This window comes from Brassica napus, chromosome A6 (assembly GCF_020379485.1).
Source record: "Brassica napus cultivar Da-Ae chromosome A6, Da-Ae, whole genome shotgun sequence".
NCBI classification, from domain to species: domain Eukaryota; kingdom Viridiplantae; phylum Streptophyta; class Magnoliopsida; order Brassicales; family Brassicaceae; genus Brassica; species Brassica napus.
This window is the reverse complement of record NC_063439.1, coordinates 24657629-24685105: the sequence shown is the minus strand read 5'-3', so window position 1 is coordinate 24685105 and position 27477 is coordinate 24657629. Positions and strand designations below refer to the sequence as shown.

Sequence of the window (27477 nt, the reverse complement as noted above, 5' to 3'; positions counted from 1 at the left end):
AAGAAATCAAAGATTTTATGAGGCTCCTTCATAACCAGCGCCACACAATAAATTACATTTTAAAGAGTACGATGATCATATACCAAAACCTAATAGTTTATCTTCTTCTTTTTTTCATAATCAGTGAGTTCCTTACTATTAAGTGACCATAATAATTTGTATAGGATAATTATAGTGAACGAGTAATCCATTTACCGGGTTTTCTAACGGATCTAAAGCGTAATCCCAAAAAAATAAAAATAATTAATACCATTGCACTGGCCATTGAAGAGAATCTGTCCCCAACCTAGACTGGACAACTCTTCCTCAACTGTGGCATACCTACTTGAGTACTTGGAATCAAAGGGGTTCAAGTGACACCTTCATTTTTTATTTTCTCTTTATACCTTATGTGTTTACTAACTTTGAACTAGTTCATTCGTATTCTTGACACTAAACTTTGACGTCAGGGATGAACGTTCTTACATCCACCATAATGGAAACTACTAAAACACCATAATCATTTGGTTGAGATAAAAATGTTTATCTTCTATTTTGAATGAAACTATGAAAGTTTTTCTTTATTTGACAATATGTTACATTCAGATCTACAATTCGTAGCGAAGGCATTGCAAGTGCATCTTGGCAGGTTGGACAAAAAAATTTACATTTGGTTACAACATTTGCTTTGACTTATATTAAGATACCATATTTGAATTACGCTTTTTATTGATAATGCGGAATATATAAAGAAGCACTCGTAGATCGTATATATATTAATATCCTTAGACCTTAGTGAACCAGAATTAAGACAACTAAACACACAAAATTATCAAAACTAGAGGCAGTAGCCAGTATCACCGGACGCAAAATCCATCATAGCGAATGAATTCATCTCAAAATCATCGTCGTCATTAAACCAGAAAGCGTTACTGCTATCAAAGTTGTTCCTCTCTTTGAAGTAGAGACTCGAATCATTAGTATGTGTCAAATCCGCTTTTTGTTTATTTTCGTACGAAGCAGATACGAGGCCCTCGAAACTCTTGTCACAGATTTTGTCTTGTTGATGATGACCAGAAGTTGTTGCGGCGGTGATGAGTAGTGACGGTGGATAGTTTTCTTCTCCAGTGGTTTTGACAGCGGAGGAATAATCCCCGACGATTTTTTTGCTGAGATGAGTGTTCCAGTGATTCTTGACTTGGTTATCTGTCCTTCCAGGTACCCTTTTAGCTATTAAAGACCATCTGGATTTGGGAGAGAGTATACCATAAGATCATAGAAACATACTATATTATTATATAACATGAACCAATCATAATATTAATGTGTACAACACGTCAACACCAATATAATTTTTGTAGATGTATAATTATGGATCTCAGTAGACGTCTATGATTCTTTTCGTTGACATTTGTATATCATTCATAAATGATGTATTCATTTTTATCTACCCACATTGTGAGAGAAAGAGAATATATGGAGATATTAAAGAAACTAGGTCAGTTCCCGGGCTACGCCCGGGTTATTTTCTAAGAAATTCTTTATCCAAAATATTATATTAGATGTAGGTATTGTTTGTTTGAACACAAAAAAGTGTGTTGGTAGTCATTATTTTTGCTTGAGATCGAGTTTACGCAAATGCTTAAAAGCCAAAAAAGCTGTAAGTAAAATAGATAATGTAGGAAGCAGATTAAGTCTTTGCAGATCCGATTGTTTTGAGGGTCATGAGAAAGAAAGGACCTGAAATTGGATAAGAATAGTTAGTCAGCAAACGTTTAGTTGAATATTGTGGTATTGCTATTAAATTAAAAGTTTTGTACCTGGGGTAGGTGGGGTAAACCTATGTGTTAGTCTCTTCTTTATTGGCTTGTATCATCGCTGGGTCGATATTTTCCAGGTTGTTAATCTGTGAATATAACATGTTATTAGATTTCTGAAAAAGATTGGAGTAAAGAATAAATTATTTAAATTACATGTCTCGGGATGAAGGCCTTTGAAGATTTCTTTGTAGACTATGTTCTTCACTTTCAGCTGGTGTGGATCTTCAGTTTTGATGATCGTTAATCCTGCTTTGCTTGTGACACGGGAGAGGGCCACGTAAAGTTGACCATGAGAAAAGACTGGCTTAGGCAGGTATAAGATGACCTCTTTTAAGCTTTGGCCTTGGCTTTTGTTGATTGTCATTGCGTAGCACAATCTGATAGGAAATTGCCGCCGACGTAATGTGAACGGTAATTTCGTTTCATCATACAAAAGCACAATTCTTGGGATCAAGACCTCTTCTCCAATGTGGGATCCAGTGATGATCTCGGCCTTCAGAACGCGTTCACCAACGTGGGTTAGGATCATCCGAGTACCGTTGCATAATCCTTTTTTCTGATTTATGTTTCTGAGAAGCATAACTGGGGCACCAACTTTCAGAGTAAGTTTGTGCGAAGGCAAACCCGAGTATTCCAATGAGTTAAGATACTCAATGGAGTATAGTGTATCATTTTGATCTGATGTAGTATCTGATAACTCGAAGCTGTCTGAGCTGTAGTAATCTCTTGATACCCCTTCGGTCCGTGAGATGGTATAAGCATTGATTTCATCAACGGTTTCGTTACGGGGTGTTAGGATAGCTTTATCGGTGTAGGAAGTCTTGGAATTCATAGGGCTGCTGATTTGTCCATATGCAGCATCAACAACTTCTTTCAATGGGTCAACAAAACTCTGACAAATCAATGAGTCATCGATATCTATGAGTTGGTCATTGTACCCATCCCCCTCATATTCTTGTTCTTCTTCTAGACGACCTTCCCCGACTGTGAGAAGCCATTCAGAAAACTCTTTCTCATCCTGATTGACTCGCATATTTGTTTTCAAAGAGAACTTGTGGCAGCTATTCCATAGATATGAATGGCTTATCGAAGCAAGTACAGTATCAGCTCTTCTACCTTGCGGAATGACTGGTAGGATCTGTCTGAAATCACCACCTAACATAACTGTTTTGCCACCAAAAGGCTGATTCTTTGCGGGTGGATTTTTGATAGACATAATATCCTTCAACGACTTGTCTAATGCTTCGAAAGCATGTTTGTGTGTCATCGGTGCCTCATCCCAAATTATGAGGTCTGTTTCCTCAATTAACTCAGCAAGCATTGTACCTGGTTTGATGTTGCAAAGCTTATCTTCGTCGAGCTTCAATGGAATATTGAAGCGAGAGTGAGCTGTTCTCCCGTTTGGTAGTAGCAATGCGGCTATTCCCGAAGAAGCCACTGGTAGAACAATTTGTTTTCTTGACCGAAGTCTGGATATAATAGTCTGGTATAAGAATGTTTTTCCTGTGCCCCCTGCGCCATATACAAAGAAAAGTTTTCCTTCTTTCTTGTCAACCGAGTCTAAGACTGATTCATAGATTGCAAGTTGCTCAGCATTGAGCAATTTGTATTGCTTGTCATGTCTTAGTGTTTCCTCCGCAACATCGTAATTCATTTCTTGGTTCCACAAACTGTTTCCCAGTTCCTTGAGCAAAACAGGATTGATCTTCGGCATATCCTTAAAATCGTTTAAGGAGCGATCTTGCATGCGCATCAGCTTTTCAACTTCTATCAATGTGTATTGCTCCAGGGTACTATCGTCCAGTTCCAGATTCGCGTGGCCTAAGATCCTTTGCCTCTTGTGAAGTATGTCCTCGCTCATTGATTTCCATGAGTGTTCCCATAGTCCTTTAGGGCTTGCGACGAAGCAGTTGTTTAGGAATGTGACAAACATATCACGAAGCTGGTATGGGCTGGCCGTTCGAGCACCCTCCGACATACTCTCGAGCCATTCAACATCGTCGTCCAAAAGGCCTCGTGCTTGGCAAACTGATTTGAAGTCCGGGTATTTAACGTCGTTGTATGTTTTTAGCTCGTCGTAACTTCTAGGACCCTTGATCTTATTAATGAGGACCCTCAGGTAGTATCGATCGCCTGCCGAAGGATGGACAGCTACGACTCGGCCAATTGTTTTTCCTCTCTTACGCTCAGTCCACACTTTAGCACTGTTGTTCCAGACAAAATATTCAGGAATCTGCACATATGTCAGTGTTCGGGCAAACGCTGACCTTCTGCATAAAACCATCCACTCTGTGAACATCGTCTTCTCGATACCCGGTTTGTGGATTACCCGACCGAGGTTGTCTGTTGATTTAACCGTAATATTATGTTCGCCTTCCAAGTGAATGATAAGCTTTTCAACTGACGGCTTTCTTTTGTGTATGTGGAATGCGAAAGTCCGCCACATAGACTCACAAGCTGATAAATATCGGGCTTCAATGTAGTCTTGGATCTCATTGCGTTGCCTTAGGACTTTCTCCTTTGATCCTCCGGATCCTGTGGCGTCGGATGTAGTTGCTGTATTTCCTTTCTCAATAACAGCGGTTGCTCGGTCAACGCCCTTGGTTATGTACTTGAATAAGTATTTCACCGCGCTTGTCCGATTACACCATTCAACATTAATATGAGCTTCGTACTTCTTCAGAAGGTTAATGTTATGAGGCACGACGAAAGTGTTGTCTAGTACAGCTCCAGACTTAACTGTACCCGGATCTTTATTTCGGCGTCGACGATATAACACATACCCGGATTTGTCAATCGAAGTGTTATCGTTATTCGGCCGAGGATACTTTTTCGTGCACACATTGTTTTCCATACATGGTGACTTCGGATTGAAGTGTCCACATGGACCGTGGATCATGTGTTTCGTGACTAAGTCGTAAGCAGCTGGGTCTTTCTCTCTGTTGGGGAGCTCGGCCGAAATTATTTCATCCACTTCTTCTGCACTTGGTGTTCTGGTAGAATTTCCTAACCACAATAATATATGTGCATGAGGGAGACCTCTTTTTTGAAACTCTATTCGGTGGAGAGCTGCCTTATATGGCTTGAAAAAAGTGCCTGCTTTGAAATCCTTGAGCAGTTGATCTAGCTTCATCTTAAAAACCCGACATTCAATATCCGGTCTATCATTAGGAGAATCTCCACCGTATTTCTGAAGATGTTCTTTAATCTCGCTCCTGTTTGGATTGGCTGTCATTGTGATAAACAAATCTGGATTGCCGAATTCTCTGCAAATAGCCATAGCATCGTGGTATTTCTCAACCAAGTACCGGGGGCCTCCGGTGAAACTTGGGGGCAGTATAAATCTCTGGCCGATAATTTTAGCATCAGTGTCACCTTTACTTACAGCATCAAGGACATTGCTGTAGAGCTCAGCCCGCAAGATTTCTTGGTTATTTCTCGCCCACCTCAGTCGGTCTTCTTCAATCGCTGTATAAACGTCCACAATAAACTGATGGAGGAGACGACCGCCTTTAATCAACGTCATTCCTTGGTTAGGACGTGTTTGGATTAGAGAAGCGTAGTATTGACGGATGGTCACGAATTGCCTTGTTCTTGAAGTGCCTGTCTCAAGATGCAGGGGAATTTCTGGGTGAAACCCGTATTCACCATACGGAAACAAAAGAGGGTATTGGAGGCTCATATATAGAGGGTGATCGTCACGTATCTGCTGCAGAGTGTCAGATTGAAACTGAACCACTATATCTCGTTCTCCAATTGTTGATGTTATATCCCCCACGATAAGACCTGCCACCTCGCTTGTAGTTGGAAGATCATATTCCTTCCCCTTCCCTTTATCTTGGACTAACCTAATAGTAAACTCTGACCCAACGCTTTCGTAGTGGTCTCGTGCACGACGAAAGATCTTTGCCAGACAATTGTTCTCGTCAATCATCTCGATGAGGAGGGCTAACGTTGGCTCATCGAGGTTACCTTCTGCTGAGGTTTGCCCCATCGCGTTTAGGCGGTTTTTGAGTTCGTTGGCCGTGTCAAATATGTAAAGCTGGAGATATTCTGGGAGACAGCCTTGTCGTGGTATGAGGGAGCCAATTCTGTGGTGGGTTTGACCTTGGATCCGTATAGTATAAGGACCAGGTGCGTGGACGACACTATGATCCATTTTCATTCCAACGGATGTAAAAGCAAGGACAGAATTATAGACTCGGATAGTATCTCGAAACCATCTGGCTTGAAGAAGTTTTTCTAACAGGGCTGGCGGCCGGTTGATCGGTGGAAGCTTGATTTGGCCATGGTTACAGCAAAGGGTGAAAGTTGGTTCACCTGTTCGTGGGTCTGTAGCAGTGCTTTCAGAAGTCCACATTAATGCACCACATTTTGAGCATGGTACGATTTGGTTTTCATCTAGCCGGGATGTGGAACCTTTTTCTGAAAATGTTTATTACGAATTGTTAAATAATAGTTTATTGAAATCTTGAGAGTTTAACGGAGGGTTAGAAATTTGTTTTTTTATATTTTCGTAAAAAAGTTTTTTATTTGTTTTCTTTAGTAATTTTGTTTTTTTAAAAAAAAATTATTTGTTAAAATGAATTAGTTTTGAAAATTGAAATTAGTTGATTTTTAGAAACACCATTACGCTGAAAAAATATATTTTGGAAATTAAATATATATATATATATATATATATATTTCTGGGAAATATAGGGGTTTAAGTAGTATGCACCTTTCTTTTTTGGTTGAGTGCGACGCGTTCCTTGTGGATTTCGTGGAGCATTTGTATCTATATAGAAACAACGTAAATTTGAATCAGAAATGTAATAAATCGAAATAGATTTTATCAGCCATTATGCGTACCGCGTGACGATGCCGACGTTCGTTTGGATAGCAAAATGGCCTTTCTCATATTACGTGCATTTTTCTGCTTGACTATTAAGATTAACAGTGGTTAGGTTAAAAGAATATAGCATGATAGATACACAGTTTAGGATTATTTCTTACTGTAAGAGTCGCAGTTATCACAGCCACCTGTTAAAATAAGTCTGGGAAGTTAGTTTGTTTGATGAATAAGTTTGGTTTAAGATATAATAATATGATCCATATATACTTACAGTCGTAATATGTTGGTTTGAATGATGGTCGGTCATTTACCAGATGAACTGAAAATGTACACAGTTTAATAATTGGGATAAGACAATTTCTCTTAGGATTAGCTATTTTGGGTAGTAAATATATACCTTTTGGTTTATTAAGTGATCCACGTGGTCGGCCTCGCTTCCTCTTTTGCGAGGATCCTCCTGTAGTTTTGATAATGTTATTTTCTTGGTTATATTAAGTAATATATTATAGTTATGATTAAATTTAAAGTAGAAGGTAATTAAATATCTAGACAGAATTTTGAAATGTTCTAATTAAAATAAAATAATTGTGGGTCATTATGTTTTTCCAATTTTAAATTATTAGTATCCATTTAAATAGAGTATTAATCCAATTTCATAATGAAAACATAATACACTGTTTCGTGTATAGTAGTAATCTAATTTGATAGCTTTATTTGATACACGTTTTTATTTATACGTATTAATTTATGTACTTCTATATTCTTATGTTCTACTCTCAATGTAAATATGATCTAAATAAACTAATAACAATAGTAATGGGTAGAATAAATAGCTAGGAAATGGTAATATGGTTCCCAAAATAAATAGATTTTGGAAATGGGCTTAAAAGTGATGGTAATGTTAATATATTTTTTTTTTTTTTTGGTTTACAATAACTGTTGTATTTGTAGTATTTAAAAAAATTTGATTTGGGAAGTTAATATTTCCAGCTTTAATAGAAATCATAATAGCAAGTATTTTAAAAATATTCCGAACTAAAATAATATATAGGTGGGTTATAATTTGTTCTAATTATAAATTCAATTTTTTTAACGTGTAATAGTTGAGAACTGACAGTCGAATAACGTTCTAGAACATTAATTTAATCTATCTAATAGTAGAATATTAATTCTAATAAGCAAATTTGGAGTTTTGTAATATTACATAAATTAGAATTCTTCAAAATCTTTAATGTACTTATTAACATAATATATTTTTTATCCAATTATTATTTTCATGTTACAAAATATTGATTTAGTTTTATTTGTATTTTAAAATTATCAAGAATATAATATATTTGTAAGTATTTTTTTAAATATATCCAAATATGATGTCTTATTTTTATGTGATGTTTCATCTTTTATTATTCCTTTTATAAATACAGAAAATATAGAAACATTATTGTACGGATTTCGTCTCGAGTTCAAAAATAAATTAATGTGTCTGTTATTTTAAAATTTTAAACCAAATATTTAATTTTATGTTTAAAAACATTAAGTGTGTTATAACTTGTGATTTCAAATATAATAATTTTTATTCAAATAAACTTGGAGGGTTTGCTTCGGGGTTCCACCTGTAGATATTTTTTGATGTGAGATTCGCTGAGATATAAGTGGTATGTCACTCTTTGTTGAGGTATTTGTGTGGGGTGAAGTTTTTGTCGAAATGTGGTAAATAAAGTGAGTTTAGATATATGAATTTTTTTCTTTTAACGTTGGTGTGAATGAGCATTTATTACTGAATGTTAATTTTATGAGTTTTTTATTAAAAGTGTTTCAGTTTCGCTGAAATTTATATGTTAGCGGAAGTTTTTAAGACAATGTATCTAAGTTATTGTTCTGGAATCAAAAAATTGTATAGTTGTATTTTCTCTCTTTGGATCTTTCCATCCTCTTATAATAATTTGAGAACATAAAATTATCAAAGAAATCTCTTTGGATTTAATAACGATTGTAATTTTGGGTTTGCCAAAATAATCTGTTAGGAAATGGAAAAAATTAACTACCATAATACACTAAGTTTAGCTATATTATTTTGGCTAATATATCTTTATAATTTAATAATACTTGGGAAGATAATTGAGGTTATTTGATTTAGTGAGCATATAATTCTTTTAATGTTGGTTTTAATGAGCATTTATAGATGGATGTTAATTTTTTTGACTTATTTGTTAAGGTTGATTTCATCTTTATAATAACGTAATACTGTTTTCATGATGTTAGTATATTTTAAATATTATCTTTGGTTTATAATAACTGTTGTATTTGTAGTATTTATAATATTTTGATTTGGGATGTTTTTTTTTACAGGTATAATAGAGATAATAATAGCAAGTTTTTAAAAAAAGTTTCGAAACTAAAATAATATATATGGTCTGTTTTAATTTTCTACAAATATAAATTATAGTATCACTTTAAAACCGACTTTCCTAATTAAAACCCGATACGTCTTTATTTATACATAATAATAATAATAATTCTTTACGGATGCAATTCAATTATAATTATTATTATTTCTTTTTCAATTAAAATTTTAAAACAGGGGAAACAATTATTAGATAAGATAATGGATCTACTGTGTATTAAGCAAGTAGTGCTCTACAATATGGGCAAGTTAAGGTTTTTTCAACCCAGTTCGATATGCAGTGATGATGATAGGTATGATTACAACTCAAGGAGTTGATATCCAGTTCGGTGCCAAACTCTTCCCAACAGATTGGACATATCTCATTTATTTCGCTAGGAATTGTATCCCTTCGATTATCCCGTAGCTCGGTGATATAAACGTCCAGGTCAATTCTGCGGAGAGCATCTGGATTAAGATCATTTATTTTAACAATTATATCAAAATCAATATGGGTGGGATCATTGAGTGTTGGGATATTGTGTGCGGCAACGGCGGAAGCCTCCTCGATTATCTCAGTAATCGTGTCAAAATCGATCTCGTGGTAACCAAGCATATACTCCATATTGCTTGCTGTTTCGTGTGTTAGATAACCACTACTTGTTGTCTTCATGTCAATAGAGATCACGATCTTCGTTTGTTGTGTATTTCGTCTCTTTATATTCATGGTGATGCTTCTTTTTGGTGATGTCAGGCTTTGTGACGTTTTGTGGCGCACAATCCAAGAAATTTGACTCATGTTTAGATGTTAGTGGAGTTGTCTAGATATATGGATGAGTTGTTCAATAGAGACATGATGCAAGGGATTAAATAGTTGGAAAGTTTGTAAGTTTTCTAATATAACATTAATATAGGTTGAATAGAAAATAAGTTACATATTATAAAACATTTTCTGGTCTTAGGAAGTTATTGATTATGAATTATAATTATTAAAGAAAGATGTTTCAATTAACTTGAACTGTTGAAAAAAAAATTTCGAAAATACAACTTTAGAACATTTTAAAACATATTTGAAAGATGTGGTTAAACATTGTTCGTAGGATATTTATTAATATGTTAAACAAAAATAAATATGTTATAACTAAGTTATGTAAAATTCCATAAATATTTTAAGTATTTTTCTAATTAAAAAATCAGACATAAAGGTATCATGACTTCTTTTTTAATAGATTATATATAAATAAATCCATATAAATCTTTGAATAACCATATAATGAAAAGCAAAGGATAATACAATTTATAAACATACAAATAAGAATAGAACTCATTATTGATCGTAGCCAAAAATATAGATTATTATGAATCTAAAATTTTCATATACTCAGAAGTTGAATTGTTTTTTAAAAAAAAATTAAAAAATGAATATTATTTTAATATATCTAATGGTCAACCTTTGATTGTATTAAAAGAATTTGGAGTTTTGTAATATTACATAAATTAGAGGTGTATAAAATCTATAATAGCATTTATGGATGGATGTTAATATTTTTGACTTGTTTGTTTTTTTTGACTGAGGAAATCGTGGCCACATGAGGGCGAGTGAATTCTATTTGTGAACTAAGAAAAGTTATTAGTATAATATCTTTACCAAATAATTATATAATGCTTTTGTAACTGCGTAATATGGGAGGAAAGTGATTTTTGTAAAAAGCAGAGACTGGAATCAAAAATAGTATAGTTATATTTTCTCTCTTTGAATCTTTCAATCCTCTTATAAAATTTCTGGAACATAAAGTTATCAAAAAAAATCTCTTCCAGTTGCATAATCCGAGTATTAGTTTAATCTAATATAGACTTTTAATCAATATCACAATTAAAATAAACATTGTTAAGTTTATAATATTTACCTAATTTGATATTTTAATGGTCGTATCATACACGTCCTTTTTTATTCATATTAATAAGGAAAGTAGAGACTGGAAACAAAAAATAATATAGTTATCTTTCCTATCTTCAAAGCTTTCCTACCAAAAAAAAAACCTTTCCCATATTCGACTTTGTATCTCTAAAGCTTCGTTTATTATTAAGTTCATGCACGAACCTTTGCATCGCTATCCTATAAATATTAAAGTATATATCTTGTGAAAAATCAAAAGTTTAAATAGGAAAAAAAAAACTGAACTGTAAATGAATAAGAGTACGTTTCGATAACAAAATTTATTGGTGTATTATTCTATGTACCGAAATATATATATTATATAAATTTTGATTTTAAAGTTACGTTTAACATTTGATTAACCTTATATCTTGGTTTATGGCCTAAGTAATACAATTAATATATCTAGCGACATACATGCCTGTAAGGCGATTCTTAAGATGACTATAGATTTGTTTACCTGCAGTCTGCGAAGTGGGTGGAAGAGGTGGCTGCTCCATTCCTTATATATTTGTAACCTTATAATGAAACTGATTACCAGTTAGATTGATGGATTAAGATTTTGTATATTCTTAGTTGATTTAAAAATTCTTACCTTCCACAGTAGGTTGAGTCAAGCGTTGATTAAAGATGGGAAATAGGAAGCTTGGTTGCAGCAGCTTAAGGGGATGCTTCAAAACGGTAGAAGAAAGCTTGGTTTACCGGGCAGCAGCGTAAGGGGAGAGCTACGGGAGAAATAATTCGTGTGGGATATGATTGACGTAAATCTTTGGTTGATTAAAAAATGAGAAGATATATTCTTGGTTAGTAAAATCGTGTTTGATATGGTTTAGGTAATGCTTGATAACTTGATTGATTCTTTTTCCATAAACAATACTAAATTTATGCCTTCAACAATTTTATGGAAAGTAGAGTAATTATGTAGATTGGAAAACACGTTTTTCCTAAAATGTTGCTTTCATCACAGACATTTTTTTTTAAAAAAATATCCATAGTTCGTAAAATAAAAGATTTTCAAATTCGGTATTGATTGACCGGTTTGTCACAAACCTATATTTCAAAACACATAAAGAAACAGAGTTATAAGCCTTAAGAAGTAGAATAATGATTATCAAAACTTAAACATTCAGAGTAATTAAAAAACTTTAGAGAAATTGAAAGAAATCATAAGTCAATAACAGAGTGAGCAAAAAAAAAAAAAAAAAACAAACTTTAAACGTACTCCCATGCAAGACATGTTACGACCCACGTAAAATCTACACCCCACGCTTGAGGCGTTTTGCTTTGCCCATCTGGTCAATGTCACCATTGTTCTTACTTCCCTCTGCCGAATCCACACTGATTTTGGAAGCTCCACACACCTTCGTTCCAGTCTCAAATCCGTCCTCCAAGGTTGTTGGGTTGTAGTTTCCTCCCGAAGCTTCTGTGACTGGCGGAGATTCCATAGGGAGAATCTTGGTCACAGTCAAAGATCGAGACTTGCCATCTAAGTTGTGCTGTGTAACTTTAACACAGAAGTTATGTTTCTGACCGATAGTGCTAATTAAAGCTTCCGGGAAAGGCGCCTCTTGAGTAACTCCTTGGTCTCCATTAGACTGACATTCAAGATTATCAATATTCAATTCTTACGTGAAGACCAATATTCAGAGTACAAACACTAAGAGTTCCGAGTGATGAAACTTACCTCAAAATAGCTGCTGACTAACTCGGCTGCATGCTTCCCGGTTAACTCAAAACCAGCATCACCAAGCAGAACAAAAACAGCTTGCTCACTGTTGTCATAGACAGATATCTGTGCACGGTACCTGCCATGAAAAATTAATAAGCTAATACCATTCAAATTGTTATTGAGAATTGAAAAGTGAGTTAGAATAAATACTGTGGTACTCCTGATATGTTGACTTTCCCACATTTTGAACACATCAAAGAAGTTGGCCCTTTCGTAGCCTTAGTATGGCAACCACTGCATGATATGTAATACCAGGTTGAACCATGGACCACATCATCAATCGTAGCCGTGCACTCAAAAAAAGCCTCCTACACAGCAAAGCTCTATAAGACTCAAATTTTTTAATAAATGACTAAGAAATAATTAGACCAATTCGTACCTTATTAGATCCATCCCTGATGTAGGAGAATATTTCTCCTATGGTCAGTGTCTCCCTTTTAGTAACCACTTCTGCATTGACCAACTCAGCACTCTGTGGGTTAGAGCCCAACCTGAGACAGAGTAGTAACATTTTGATCCATTCATTCATTGGTATGGGATGAGGCAGCTAAAGATTAAAAATAAAAATGAATATATATATAGATTTACCAGCTAAAGTAGTCGACCGTAGGCTGGACGTCGCACTCCATAAAGACACGTGAGGAGGACATTGTAGTCAGTGCAAGAGTACCTGTTGTATTAAGCAACACCCATTTAAAGACCAGCAAGAGTAGATAACTAATTGTAAGAAAGTTTTCTAAAGTTAGAAACTGAACCTCCGAGACTCTTGGTGTTAACGGTCGTCACCAATAACACGGTGGGGGTGCGTTCGTATGATTTGAATTTTTTGCAGAAGTCTCTTGCAGCCTGGTCCCAAAGGTAGAGCTTCACCACAGGTCCACTGCAAAATATTGTCACTAAAAGGTTAATATAAGTTGACAGACAAAGTGTTTAAGAAATAACAAAACACTTACTCGTATGACTGCACATGAACCAACACATGCCTCGCCCTAGCTATTTCCACTTCATCAAGAACCGGGGTCCCAGTGATACACTGACCATTAACCAGCTTCATGTGCCCAAGAACATCTATACCATTAATCATTAAGCGTGTAAGTAAGAAGACTAAATATGGAAAAGCATTTCAACAATTTCATAGGGAATAACCAGACATAGAACTCAACCAGCTAACAGATCCTAACTAAACTATCCGTCCAAAAAAAAAAAAACCAAACACTGAATGTAGTAAAAATAGTCCTCCTCAGGGTAAAAACGAAATTAGTAAATCTTATTTGTAATGTTCTGTGATCACAAACCAAACACGTATAGCACTGTAAGCAAAATTCTAGATTAATCATCAAGCATTGCAACTCATAGCTGGTATGTGTGATAACAGAGATTACCGTAGAGGTCTCCTTTGCGATCACAGCCAGCTTGAAATTCCTCAAAGGAATGAAAACGGAATCTGTCTTCATCAAAAGGAGTGGGACTGTCTTCAAGAACAGAGAGCTCCGAGTTCCATGAGAACGACACCGTCACAGCATGATCAGAAACCCGATACATGGTTTTGTTGCTTGATCCATAAAAATTGTTGAGCTTGTAAAGCGATCCAGGCTTCATTTTAGACAAATGTCTCTCAATACGGCTCGGCGAAAGGAATCCTTGGATAACAGATCCCTGCGAGAAAACACAGTACCAATAAATAGTTTTTTAATTTTTGTAAAAACGAAGGACAGTTTAGGTTCTAATAACAAATAACATCTAATCGAATATTGTTAAACGAAGAAACTTTTCGATATAAAATCAGGAGGTTAAAAAAAAAAAACTAAGAACGTTTTAAATAAAAAAGAACGACGAAACTTATCGATAGTAATCACGATCTGAATAACAACTCTAACAACGACCTAAATAACAACGAATCTAAAAACTATATAAATCAGGATCTAATAACAAATTTAAGAACGATCGAATATGATAACAAACTCTAACGCGAACGAACGATCGAACTTTTTAAATAACAAAGAAGCTAAAACTATATTGGGTGAAAATCATACCTGCTCGTCAATTAACAGCATCTCAATCCCAATTAGCGTCTTCTTGAGAGGATTCCAAGCCTCCCAAAAATGAATCAAGCGGAAACGCAGCTGGGTTTCGTGGGGACCCGGTGTGACATCGCGGAAAAGCATGATTTTGTCATCGTGATCGGAGGTAACAGGGGATTTTCCATTCGGTTTGATCGCCATGGAGTGAGGAGAGAAGATCGAGATTTGGTTTCAACTCAAAAAAGATGAAAAGTATATAAAAGAGCAGGAAAAAAGCAAACCGAAACGAACTCATAAAGGATAAATTGATGGATGGAGATGTCGTGGGGTATTGATTGCTAGGTTGTGGATCGAAAATTCTGTTACGGTGAAGAAGAAAGGGTGAAGACGAAGAGATGGAAGCGCGGAGCATCGATGTGTCCGCCTCGTGTGGGTTTTTTTTTAATATACTGAGACCAAGCCCAATAAACCAAACCAAGCCCAGCTAATTTCTTCTGAGATCCAAACCATTTGATAGAGTAGATTTTGTTTTGGCAAGACCCAGGAACCGAAGAAATTGAAACCGGGGGTGTTTAGTCGCGACCCAGAAACCCAACAATATAAAAAATCGGTATCCTACGTGGACTAAGCAAATGTTCTGATTGGTGGAATAAATATGTCGACGTGGACAGGCTAAAAACTCAGTATTTGTTACTTTTAGTATAGAGTAGATTTGAACATTTAAAAAAGTAACATGATTTTTTTTTCCGAAGAAAAACATTACAAAAACATTTAGGAGAAACATCAATTAGAATTGAAATAATATACTATATATCAACACAAGTTTAATTGAAGAAACAATTAAATAACTTTGAGAAATTCTCTAGGATAGCCAAAATAGCCCTCAACGAAAAAAATGACCAAAATAAATTTTATTAAAAAAAATATATTCTTACCATATGGTTAATTAATTTAGACTTAAGGTTTAGAGTTAAGGGGTATGGTTTTGGGGATAAAGTTTCAAATTAAAAAAAAAACAAAAAAAATATATATATATATATATTAAAATTTTCAAAATAAAAAAAGCTATTTAGATCACTTTTTTTAAAAAAATTATTTTTATAACAAAAACTAAAAAAAAAACTATTCGAGAGAATTGCCAAAATAGTTTTGCAGTCTTTGTTGTTACGTTTTCACCATTTGCAGTTCAGAAGTCTATATATGAAGTCATGTTACGTAACATAAATGTATATATAACGAGAGACCATAGAGACGTACCTGTTGCCAAGTAGCTTGTGGAGACGAATAATGAGGTCTTCTTCTTGTTCAGTGAAATTACCTTTATTCACATTAGGGCTCAGATAATTTATCCATCTAAGTCTACAGCTCTTTCCACACCTCTTCAGCCCTAAAATAAAAATACAATGTAAACCAAATCAAGTTGAGAATATGTATATAGGATCTAGCTAGAGATAATATATATATATGGTCACATAGAAAGAGAGACCAGTTTTCCTGACGATGCGGTTCCATTGGCCTTTGCCGTGAGTAAGGACATAGTCCCTAAGAATGTTGTCTTCTTCAACTGTCCACAACCCTTTCTTGTATTCTTGATGATTCTCTTCCTCTGTTCTTCTCCTCGTTCTCATCCTTTGATTCTCAGATTATTATCTGTGATAGAGACTCTACTTATAAAGATTGCTACCAGTGAGGGAGGTATGGAATTTCGTTATGCATGTTTATATACACGCATCTTTAGGTAGTCATTGGTCATGGTTATATGTATACATAGCTTTATTCTCTGTACCTACCCTAGCTAGGCTTCTTAATTAAAGCCATTTTTTTTGCCGTGGGTTGTATAGGTTTTTCTTTTAAAGATTTAAAAAAATACAAGAAGCAACATTCTGGCGCACTTGATTTCTTTTTTTCATTTCACATTCAATAGTCTGCCCCCCCCCCCTTCCCCCCAATAATATGGATGTGATTGACAACCCCTTATCACGGCGGTGAAATGCGTCTTGTTAATATATATATATAAAGGCATAAGACAGGTCCAGTGGTATTTAAATTGGTATCATCCATCTATTTGTGTACAACAATTATTTCTTACATTTTCTAACTTCATTCCATTATCCTTTTACCACTAAAAAAATTCTCCCACTTCTTGTTACCTATTATACGCCAGATAACTACAAATAATACCCCGATGTCCTAACTAGTTTTTACTAAAATTTGATATTGATTTCAAAGTATATAATAGAAAGGGAACCGTCCTTTTAAAAATTTAAGGTTGCTACTAAAACGTATCTTGCAGAAAATACTTGCTAAGGATCAACAAATAATCGATTTGTCGAAATATATTTTCACACGGTATAGAATGCTTCTTGCATGAAAATCATATTCGTGGTCTTGTTTGTCATAACATATACAACATTGTCCATCCATTTTTAATCTATCGAGAGCAGACATCTCTTCTGCTCGAGTAAAAATATTAAAACATTCATTGACTTATGCATCTTTTTTTACAAGTGCCTATAGATCATGTCTCTTTGTTCTATATCGGTACAATATTAACTAATTCAAGAGAGAACCTGAGAAGAAGAAAAAACATTTATGTATATGAGTGATTATTGAATACACAAGCATACGTTGTCTAGTCGCCAAGGATCGTATGTATGTGTGTGCAAAGCTCTTAATAAAACAGTACCTTCGTTTTATTTCTTTCTTAACTTTTGAGATCAACTTACATTATAGATCTCTTTATATAGGAGCTCTTAACTTGTCCTAATACAATTGAGACTAGGAATCTTATCTTTATCCTAATCTATAAGTTATTCTACTTTCCTTAATGAATAACTTGTATCCTAAGCTATCTTTATTGAAGCTTATCCACAACATTCTCCCTTCTAAGCTTCAAAGCATTTTCACTTAGGTCTTGAACTTGTATCTTCTCCCTCATCTCCTTGAACTTGATCTTTGCTAATGCTTTAGTTAAGATGTCCGCTTTCTGCTCTGTTCCGGGTACATGCTCCACGTCAATAAGATCTCTCTCTACACACTCTCTGATAAAGTGAAAACGTTTCTGAATGTGCTTGCTTCGACGATGAAACACTGGGTTCTTGGCTAATGCTATGGCTGATTTATTGTCTACACGGATCAATGTCTTCTCAGTCTTTCTTCCGGTGATCTCGCTCAAAAGATCTTGAAGCCATATGGCTTGCTTTGCAGCTTCTGTTGCCGCCATGAATTCAGCTTCACAAGAAGATAGAGCCACTGTGTCTTGTTTCTGAGAACACCAAGTTATAGGTGTATCTCCGAAACAGAACAAGTGTCCTGTTGTGCTTCTACCATCGTCTGGATCTGTGTTATGGCTACTGTCGCTGTATCCAATGAGTTTTTGAGATCCACTACACTTAAACACCAGTCCATACCCGTGAGTTCCTTTCAGATACCTCAGAACTTGTTTTAATGCGTCACCATGAGCCTTGCGCGGTGAATGCATATACATGCTGAGAATTCCAATAGCGAATGCCAAGTCTGGTCTGGAATGCATTAGATATCTCAAGCATCCTATCCTTCTTCTGTATAAAGTTGCATCAATCTCTGGTTCATCTAGTGCCTTGGAAAGTTGTAGACCAAACTCCATCGGTATATGAGTTGAATTGCAATCGTCCATGCCAGCTTCCTTTAGTATCCGTAGTGCATATGCTTCTTGCTTGATTGTGATGCCTTGTGAACTCTGTTTTACTTCCATACCTAGGTAATATGTTAATATACCCAAATCGGACATCTCAAACTGTTGAGACATTGCCACTTTGAAGTCCTTAATTGCCTTGATAGAGTTCCCGGTAACAAATAGATCATCCACATATATAGCTGCAATAAGTAGTCTATCTCCATCTTCCTTTCGATACACTGAACTCTCTTTTGTGCACTTCTTGAACTTCAGCTTCTTTAGAATTTGGTCGAGCTTTGTATTCCAAGCATGCGGAGCTTGCTTTAAACCATATAAAGCCTTTGAGAGTTTGAAAACTTTATGCTCTTCTCCCTTCTTTTCAAACCCTTCAGGCTGTGATACATAGACATCTTCATTTAACTCTTCGTGCAAGAAAGCTGTCTTGACGTCTAGGTGATGGATTTCCCATTTATTTGCTGCAGCCAAACCAATTAGAAACCTTATAGTCTCTAGTCGAGCCACTGGAGCAAAAACTTCATCGAAATCAATTCCATGCTCTTGTACATATCCTTTTGCTACAAGTCGAGCCTTGAATTTGTTGATTGATCCGTCTGCGTTTCTCTTAAGTTTGAAAACCCACTTGAGACCAATGATCTTTACACCGGCTGGCTTGTCTATTAGTTTCCATGTATTATTCTTGTAGATAGAATCGATTTCATCTTCACAGGCGTTTGTCCACCTCTTGTCAGCTTTGGCTTCTTGAAAATTGATTGGTTCATCGTTGATAGAGAGTAGCAACATCTCACTTTCTAACTCTGCAAATAGAATGTAATCTTCAAGGTAGCTTGGTTTGTTTGTCTGACGTGTTGAACGTCTTGTTGCTTGAGTTGAGTTCTGATCATTAGTTTCTTCTTCTTGTGTTGGCTCTGGATCATCTTGTTGATCGCTGTCTGCGGCAACTTCTTCTTCTTGATGTGAGCCTAACACAAACGGACCACTCCCTTCATCGAGTATTGATCCCCACGTCATGTGAAAGCCACCAGGACGTTTGTCTTCTTCATCAGCTCCCTTCCAAACCCAAGCTTGTTTCTCGTCAAAGATTACGTCTCGGCTTACTATAATCCTTTTAGTGTTGGGATTATAGAGTCGATAGGCTTTCGAGCCAGGCTCGATGCCAAGATGAACAAGGGTATGTGATCGATCGTCTAACTTCTTTAAGTGAACAGAGTCCACTTTTGCGTGTGCAACGCATCCAAAAACCCTTATGTGGCCTATACTAGGCTTTCTTCCCTTCAAGCTTTCATATGGCGTTTGATTCTTTAAAGCCCTAGTAGGCACATGGTTGATAAGATAAGTTGCGTGACGAACGGATTCACCCCACATGTAGTTTGGAACATTCATTGCTTTTAACATGCTCCTTGTCATCTCCATTAGCGTACGGTTTCTCCTTTCAACCACACCGTTTTGCTGCGGTGTGTAAGGAGCTGTTAGCTGACGCTTGATGCCTTCTTTATTGCAGTAATCCTGAAACTCCTTAGAAGTGAACTCACCTCCTCTGTCTGTACGAAGCGTTAATATTTTCTTATCGACATCTTTCTCCACAAGGTTCTTAAACATCTTAAATCTCTCAAAAGCATCACTCTTCTCTCTTAACAAGATAGACCACATGTACCTTGTGTGATCATCAATTATAACAAAGGTATATCTGTTATGTGATGGCGTTGCAGGAGAAATTGGGCCACAGAGATCTGCGTGTAACAACTCTAGTGCACGAGTCGCTCTGAAAGACGTTGTAGAGGGAAACGATTTTCTTGTTTGCTTGCCAACCAAGCAAGAGTTACAAATTTGCTTTACTTCTGTAATCTCGGGCAATCCTTCTACCATCTGTTGAGCCGCCATGTTCCTTATGGTTTTGAAGTTGATGTGTCCGAGTCTGGCGTGCCATCGCCACGGTTCCTCTTTGATCTTTGTGAGTAGACAGATAGGGTTTCCAACCTTGAGAAAGACTTTATAGAGTCTGTTAGAAGCCCTTAGTACTTTTGTCAATAATTTCCCATTTGGATCTCGCACCGTTAGATAGTTATCCTTCATTCTAACGTCGCAGCCTTGTTCCGTTGCTTGACCCAAACTGATTATATTACTTTTCAACTCAGGTATGTAATATATATCAGTCAGTAGCTTTTGTTCCCCTGTTCTTGCTTCAAAGAGGATTGATCCTTTGCCATTTATCTCCACACATGAACCATCTCCAAACTTTACCCTTCCTTTAATGTTTTCATTGAGTTCTGAAAAGAAAGATTTCTCACCAGTCATGTGATTACTTGCGCCATTGTCTAAGTACCACATTCCTTCTTCTCTCTTGCTCGGTTCAAGTGTTTTTGGTAGCACCTTTTCTTCATTAAGGAAAACTATTTCATGTAGATAGAGCGCAACATCTGCATTTTCTGTTTCGGTCTTGTTGAGTTCTTGATTTTCTTCTTTCTTCTCAGGGCAAACAGATTTAAAGTGGCCTTTCTTCTTGCAGTTAAAGCAGGTGATTTGCGAGTAGTCCCTCTTTTCTTTGTTCCACTCACCGGAACTGCTTTTCCCGCGTCCTCTTCCTCTGTTTCCTCGACCACGACCGCGATTTGATCCTCTCCCTTGTCCTCTCGAGTTCTGATCAGACGAGCTCTCTGAACTTGAGAATAGAAGGTTGCTTTGTTGATCATACGATGTTTCATCTTTAATGCGTTCTTCATAAGCTTTAAGTCTCCCAATAATATCTTCAAAAGGAGTTTTATTTAAGTCGAGCAACTGCTCCAAAGATGCAGTCATGTGTATAAATTTCCGAGGTAAGCTATTCAGAAATTTCTTCACGACTTTAGGTTCATCGATGTTTTGACCTAACGAGGCTGCTTTTGATGCAAGCTCAGATATCTTTCCAGAGAAAGTATCAATGGTGTCCGAGTCATTCATTCTTAGACGGTCGAACTCATTCATTAAGGTTTGTAGACGAGCTTCTTTCACGCGTTCGGCACCAAGGTTTCTGGTTTTAATGGCTTCCCAAATAACTTTAGGGGAGTCATCATCTCCTACCTGTAAGATCAAGCTTTCAGGTATTGACTGAAACAGAAGTGCAGTTGCGATATCATTCTTCTCTTCTTCATCTGTACCAGGATCGATTGTCTCCCAAGCCTTATGAACTTTTAGCAGGACTTTCATCCTCTTCGCCCAAACGGTATAGTTGGACGAGTTGAGCATCGGACAGACTACTGCACGCGGAACGTCTTCTCTTCTTCCTAGTGCTTTCATATCTGTCAATGCTTTCGTATCAGCCATTGCACTCACAATAACCTAGAGCTCTGATACCAAATCTAGTCGCCAAGGATCGTATGTATGTGTGTGCAAAGCTCTTAATAAAACAGTACCTTCGTTTTATTTCTTTCTTAACTTCTGAGATCAACTTACATTATAGATCTCTTTATATAGGAGCTCTTAACTTGTCCTAATACAATTGAGACTAGGAATCTTATCTTTATCCTAATCTATAAGTTATTCTACTTTCCTTAATGAATAACTTGTATCCTAAGCTATCTTTATTGAAGCTTATCCACAACACGTTGTATGTTAAATTTATGTATATATATGTGTGTTTGGTGGTGTATACTCTACTACCTAGCCCCAACTAACAAGTTAAGTGGATGTCATTACATAACGTATAGTGAATGGTTGGGATTAAGCAAAGAATATTGTCTCAGAAGTTAACTAGTTCACTGGGTGCGGCCGTGCGGGGGGTAGACTTTAATTAACTTCTGGAATATTACTAGCTCATATGCTCACATGTATCACTGCCACCTTGTTATTCTCTCTTTTTGGTTCCCCATCTACCATATCTTCACATATTCCTCTCTCTCTCTCTAACAATATTCATTGCATTTTCGTAATGTTATTCTTGTTTAAATTCTTACTTTCTAGTTTCTTTTTAAGTTGTTAGTTAATATGGAGTGATAATTTCAAAATACACTCAGAAATAGAGTACAAAATTCTGATAACATGTATAAGAAGTAATTAAAAAAAAACGCTAACTTTTGATTAAATATGAAATATGTATATTTTATTGAAAATGCAAGAAGATACAATTGTGGGAACCTAAGTGTATCAATTAACAAGAGAATGTGAATTGTTTTGGTCCTTCTTTAATAAGTTTTGAGAGGTGGATATAACGGCGACGTGATCTTTGCCGAGTATCAAATCTTTTTTAATGCTTTGATTTTCTTCTCATTTTGGTTCGACTATGCTATAGCTAGGAATTGACTGTTTCCTTAGCTTGGGATAAGGTCATTAATCTTCGAGGGTTTACTGTCTCTTTATCAAGCTTTTATGATATTTTTTTGGAGTGGGTAAAACTCGCCTCCAACCAACATGGAGTATATATGACTGGCATAGTCAAGCTCTCAACAGGCTAATTTCTAACGAGTCAGTTGGGTATTGACATGTCGTATATACATACACGTACATATTATCTCTATAAAATAGAAATTAAGTCCAGATAAAACGGAGGAGGTTCTCGTAATCATTGCCAAGCCTGTTGGAAAATAAGTATCAATAGACATCTCAATGAAAAAACCCGTAATTTTTGACCCACAAAAATCACAGATGACAAAGATAGTTCGAAGATATCCCATTATCCCTATTAAACCGGTTCGGTTTTGGAGATCAGCCCAGCCACAGACTACAAATCCGTACACTCCTATTTAAGAATACTGTTCTTTTTCTCTTTTTCCTGCCTTTTTTGGTTAAATATATGTCAGTGTCTGGTTAGTGTTACTCAGATTGAGAGAAAAACACATTAAATAACGTCGGGCACACCATCCTTAATGTTATCAGTTATCACAGATCCGGGATACCACACGTTTTCGTTACCCACGTGCGTAATAGCTACAAAATGTTGAAAGAAGTACTGAAAACTACATAAATCGTATGTTAAAACAACACAAATTTATTGTTTAGTACTATATATGTAAACAGTAATTACACGTTAATAAATGTCTGAAATTATAGCTGACCTGTGTAATAGTTTGAACGTCAACGATCTCTACGATCGTCTTAACATTAATGAAACTTGATTTCCGAAAAATTACAATAGTTAATCAAAATAATAGCTTGGTCTAGTTAATGGTATCCACTTGAAAAAGAGTTGTCCTATAATTCCAATTGAGAATCGATTCGGGTGGGGGTCTGTGATAAAGAAATCTATTGAGGGTTTAGACCGGTTATGGTCTAAAAAGTCTAAACCGAGAATCAATACCAATACAAACCATAAGACCGGCTATGCAAATATAAACAGATTTGTCTTTTCTACATACACAACTGGACGATCTATATTCCGAACAATTGATATACCAATTCATAAGCCCACCAGTTTTTTGCTCCGTTCTATCGTTATATTTACTTTCTTTCCACAACTTTCTTCAAGTCTCGTCCGGTTTTGGTTCGAGAGTTACAGAGATCTTCTCCTTGTGATCTCCTCTTAGAACCTCTACGGTCACCTGAAAATGTCAAAAACTCTCTTCAAGACTTCATCTAGCAAGTAGAAACATAGTTAACAAAAATGGAGATTTTAAACTATCACATTCTTTTTACCTCATCACCGACTTTGCATTGATCGAGAATCCGGTACAGATCACTCCCGTTAGTAACTTTTGTACCGTTCACCGACGTGATTATGTCTCCTAGTATTAGCCTCCCGTACCCGTCACGTTTTGTTGACTGAAGTCCCTGTGGAACAAAACCATCGTTACTCGCAAGCAATAATGTTAAAGAAGCTGCAGAGTTGAGCAGAATATATAGAAAGGCTTACGGCTTTTCCAGCTGGACCAGTTGGAGGAGCGTCCAAGACAAGCACGCCGCTCACTCCCAGCTGCTCAACAGATTGGTCCGGTGCGAATTTGATACCTAAGATTGGTCTTGTGACTTTACCAAACCTCACCAGCTGATCAACGATGCCACCAACCTGAACATGAGATAAAACTCCGAAACAAAGGTACTCTCTCGTTAGTGGATTCAAGGATAGAGAAAGATTACTGTATGTGACTGGGTTTGCAAAGGGAACTCACGGTGTCAACTGGGATCGAAAAGCCCACTCCAGAAGATGCACCAGAGGGAGAATAAATGGCTGTGTTTATACCAATTAGGGTTCCTGAGCTATCTAGAAGCGGTCCTCCGCTGTTACCTGGGTTAATGGCTGCATCTGTCTGTATCACATCTTGGATTGGACGACCGGTTGCAGCAGAACTAATCTCTCTACGCAAACCACTGTATACATCATAATACACATTCATGCTATAGTTTTAAGAAGAGAAAGGATCAGAAAAAAAGAAGAAGATATCTTTCTGTATGGGGGGTAAAATAAAGCCATCTGACATGAAGAAGGCGCAAGGGAATGTATATATCCTCAAAGTTTCATTTATGTATGATGCGTGTTAGCGCAAAAGCATGCGAAGAACACATCTAAAGCAACTAAATCAAGATGAAAAAGGTACTATCAGTGGCTTAACATACCTTATAACACCAGTTGTAAGAGTATGATCAAGTCCAAACTGCAAAAACACACAAAGGGTTCTTATTTAAGTGCGTGTATCCAGGAAACAGAAGTTCTAAGACAGTGTGCAATAAAAGCAGAGAATTGATACTGATCATTCTAAGGATGTGATGTATAACTCACAGGATTACCAATGGCAAAGACTTTCTGACCAACGAGAAGATCCGCAGAGACTCCAACAGGTATAGGTCTTAGTTTGTCTTTTGGTGCATCAATACGTAGAACTGCAACATCCTTGTCTTGGTCGAACCCAACAACTTTTGCATCATATGTTGTTTGATCAGCAAGAGTAACCCTGTTATGGATCATGTCAATTTCTCAATCACACACAACATCCAAGTAAATATGAACTATGAATCAGTGTAGTCATTTCAAAAATCATCAAAGCACAACTACTAATCTCCATACTAACAAAGATGAATTTGTAGAATGCATGAAACAAGAACAATTTTACAGGACTCTGAGCAATCCAAAGAAGTAAACAACAGTTGAATTCAAGTATCCGAATCCAGATGAGATTCCAACAACAACAAAAAAAAAAAGAAAAGAAAAGAACCTGAGATCAGAAGCACCACGGATGACATGATAATTAGTAACAATGTGACCCTGCTTATCCCACACGAATCCAGAACCAGACCCTTGCGGCACCTCAAGCACGTCCAATGTAAACGCGTCCTGCCTAATTCACATAAACGAAATTATAATATTAGACTACTCCTCAAATTTATCCCTTAATATATAATTAACTCTCTAATAGACCCCTCCAACGAGATTTGAACTTATGACCTCTAAGACAACTTAACAGAACTAAAGAAGAAGATTACATGCGTGAAACTGATCAACACAATCATCATCCCTCAATAACTCAATCCATTATCTCGAATCACAGAAGGAATACGCGAATTTTCACCAGAATCCAATCGAGGAGACGAGAGGAATCAAATACCTCACGGCGAGATTAGTGATGTACACAACCGAAGGAGTGTTCTCCTGGAACAACCTAACCGTCGCGAGCTCGTCCGTCTGGAGCTTCCGCGGGGTGGTGACGACGAACGCCGCAGCGGATTCGACGGCGGGAGAAGCGGCGAACAGCGAGAAGGAAAGAGCGACGGAGGTGCAGAGGAGGAGGAAAGGCTTGACGGCGGCGGCGGATAACCGCGGGAGAAGAGGACAAGCGTCGTTATCGGTGTCGTCTAGTGGAAGCTTCGAGAGGATCCGTAAGCAGCGTTTGGATCGGACGGGGTAGAGGGAGAGAGATCGGGGAGAGGGGTTGAAGAAGGATCCGTTAGAGAAGCGAGAGGAGGAAGGAGGAGAGTGGAGGAAGAGAGTAGAAAGGAGAAGCGAACTAGTCGTCGCCATTTCTAATTTCTGTTCTTCAACTATGGGATTGGTGGCCGGAAAGTATTCTAATACACCCTAGTTGGAAAAAATCTATTCTAACTACCCCACTCTTTTTCTCACTACCCTACATTTTTTCCCTTTCCCTTCCTACCCTTTCTTTCCTCATAATATATATTGTTTTCTTTTTCTTTTTGTTTTCAAATACAGCGGGACCCGCCGGGATCTTTTCTTTTCCTTTTCTTTTATATTATTTTTGTTTACGTGGTCCCATTTTATTTTTTTGTACTAACCAGATTTTTTTTCCAATTTTTTTAGCAAATTTCCTTATTTAAGAATATTAATGATCAATATAGCTAAAAATATAGGAATTTTTTTTTTCAATTCAGTTTTCTGTTTACCTAAAAAATATATTTTTATAAATAATAAAATAAGAAAAATATTATTTTTAATAATATATTTTAATCAACAATTTCAAAAATAAACTTAATAAAATATTTCTGTAAAATATTTTTCTAAACTAAAATTTTAATATATTTTGTATAAACCTTTTCAAATTTAAAATAAGATAGTTCATATTTCAATAAACAATTAATTGCAAAAATATTTATCAAAGTTATTTCAGTAATATTAAAAAATAAAAAAAACAATAAAATGTGTATTTCAATAATATTTTAATAAAAAATTAATATTAAAAATATATAATAAAATATTTACATAATTTTGGATATATAAAAATATTTCAAAAATACAAATTTAATATACCATGCATTTCAATAATGTTTTAATCAACAGTTAATTTTAAAAATAAATTTAATAAAATATTTATATAAATTATTTTCCTTAATTAATCAATATGCTTTGATTCTATAAATAAATTTATTTGTCTTAAAAGCTTTTGCTTAAATAGATGTAGTTGTTAAAAACATGAATGCATTTAAATTATTTTTAATCTACATTTTTCATTAAACAGAAGGATATATAAAATTGAAGACTTAATATTATATTTATGGGTTATTAGTAATTTAAACCTCCAACTATTTTGAAATCAAATGAAAAACCTCCAACTAAAATTTTATGTATTGTGGACTACTAGTAGTACTCAGACTACCTTGAATTACCTTGGATATACCTTGTACTACTATGTTTATGCATATTTCTAAGAACTTTATATTTTTGGCTTATTATATATTTTTGGCAGA

At 35.9% G+C, this 27477-nt stretch overlaps 2 protein-coding genes across 2 annotated transcripts; both read right to left on the bottom strand.

Moving 5' to 3' along the window:
- Positions 1 to 726: 726 nt before the first annotated feature.
- Positions 727 to 16625, bottom strand: LOC106349223 (trichome differentiation protein GL1). The gene is made up of 3 exons (XM_048735363.1): positions 16189 to 16625; positions 15960 to 16089; positions 727 to 1223 (listed from the first exon to the last, which is right to left on the bottom strand). The coding sequence occupies exons 1-3, from the start codon at positions 16328 to 16330 to the stop codon at positions 818 to 820; spliced, it is 678 nt and encodes a 225-aa protein (XP_048591320.1). The 5' UTR covers positions 16331 to 16625; the 3' UTR covers positions 727 to 817.
- Positions 16626 to 23575: 6950 nt separating this feature from the next.
- On the bottom strand, positions 23576 to 26327 carry LOC106349222 (protease Do-like 1, chloroplastic). Its single transcript, XM_013789155.3, has 8 exons — positions 25884 to 26327; positions 25494 to 25616; positions 25061 to 25232; positions 24898 to 24935; positions 24453 to 24651; positions 24197 to 24349; positions 23980 to 24114; positions 23576 to 23885 (listed from the first exon to the last, which is right to left on the bottom strand). Exons 1-8 carry the CDS (start codon positions 26294 to 26296, stop codon positions 23808 to 23810), a joined length of 1311 nt encoding a protein of 436 aa, XP_013644609.2. The 5' UTR covers positions 26297 to 26327; the 3' UTR covers positions 23576 to 23807.
- Between the last annotated feature and the right edge of the window lie 1150 nt (positions 26328 to 27477).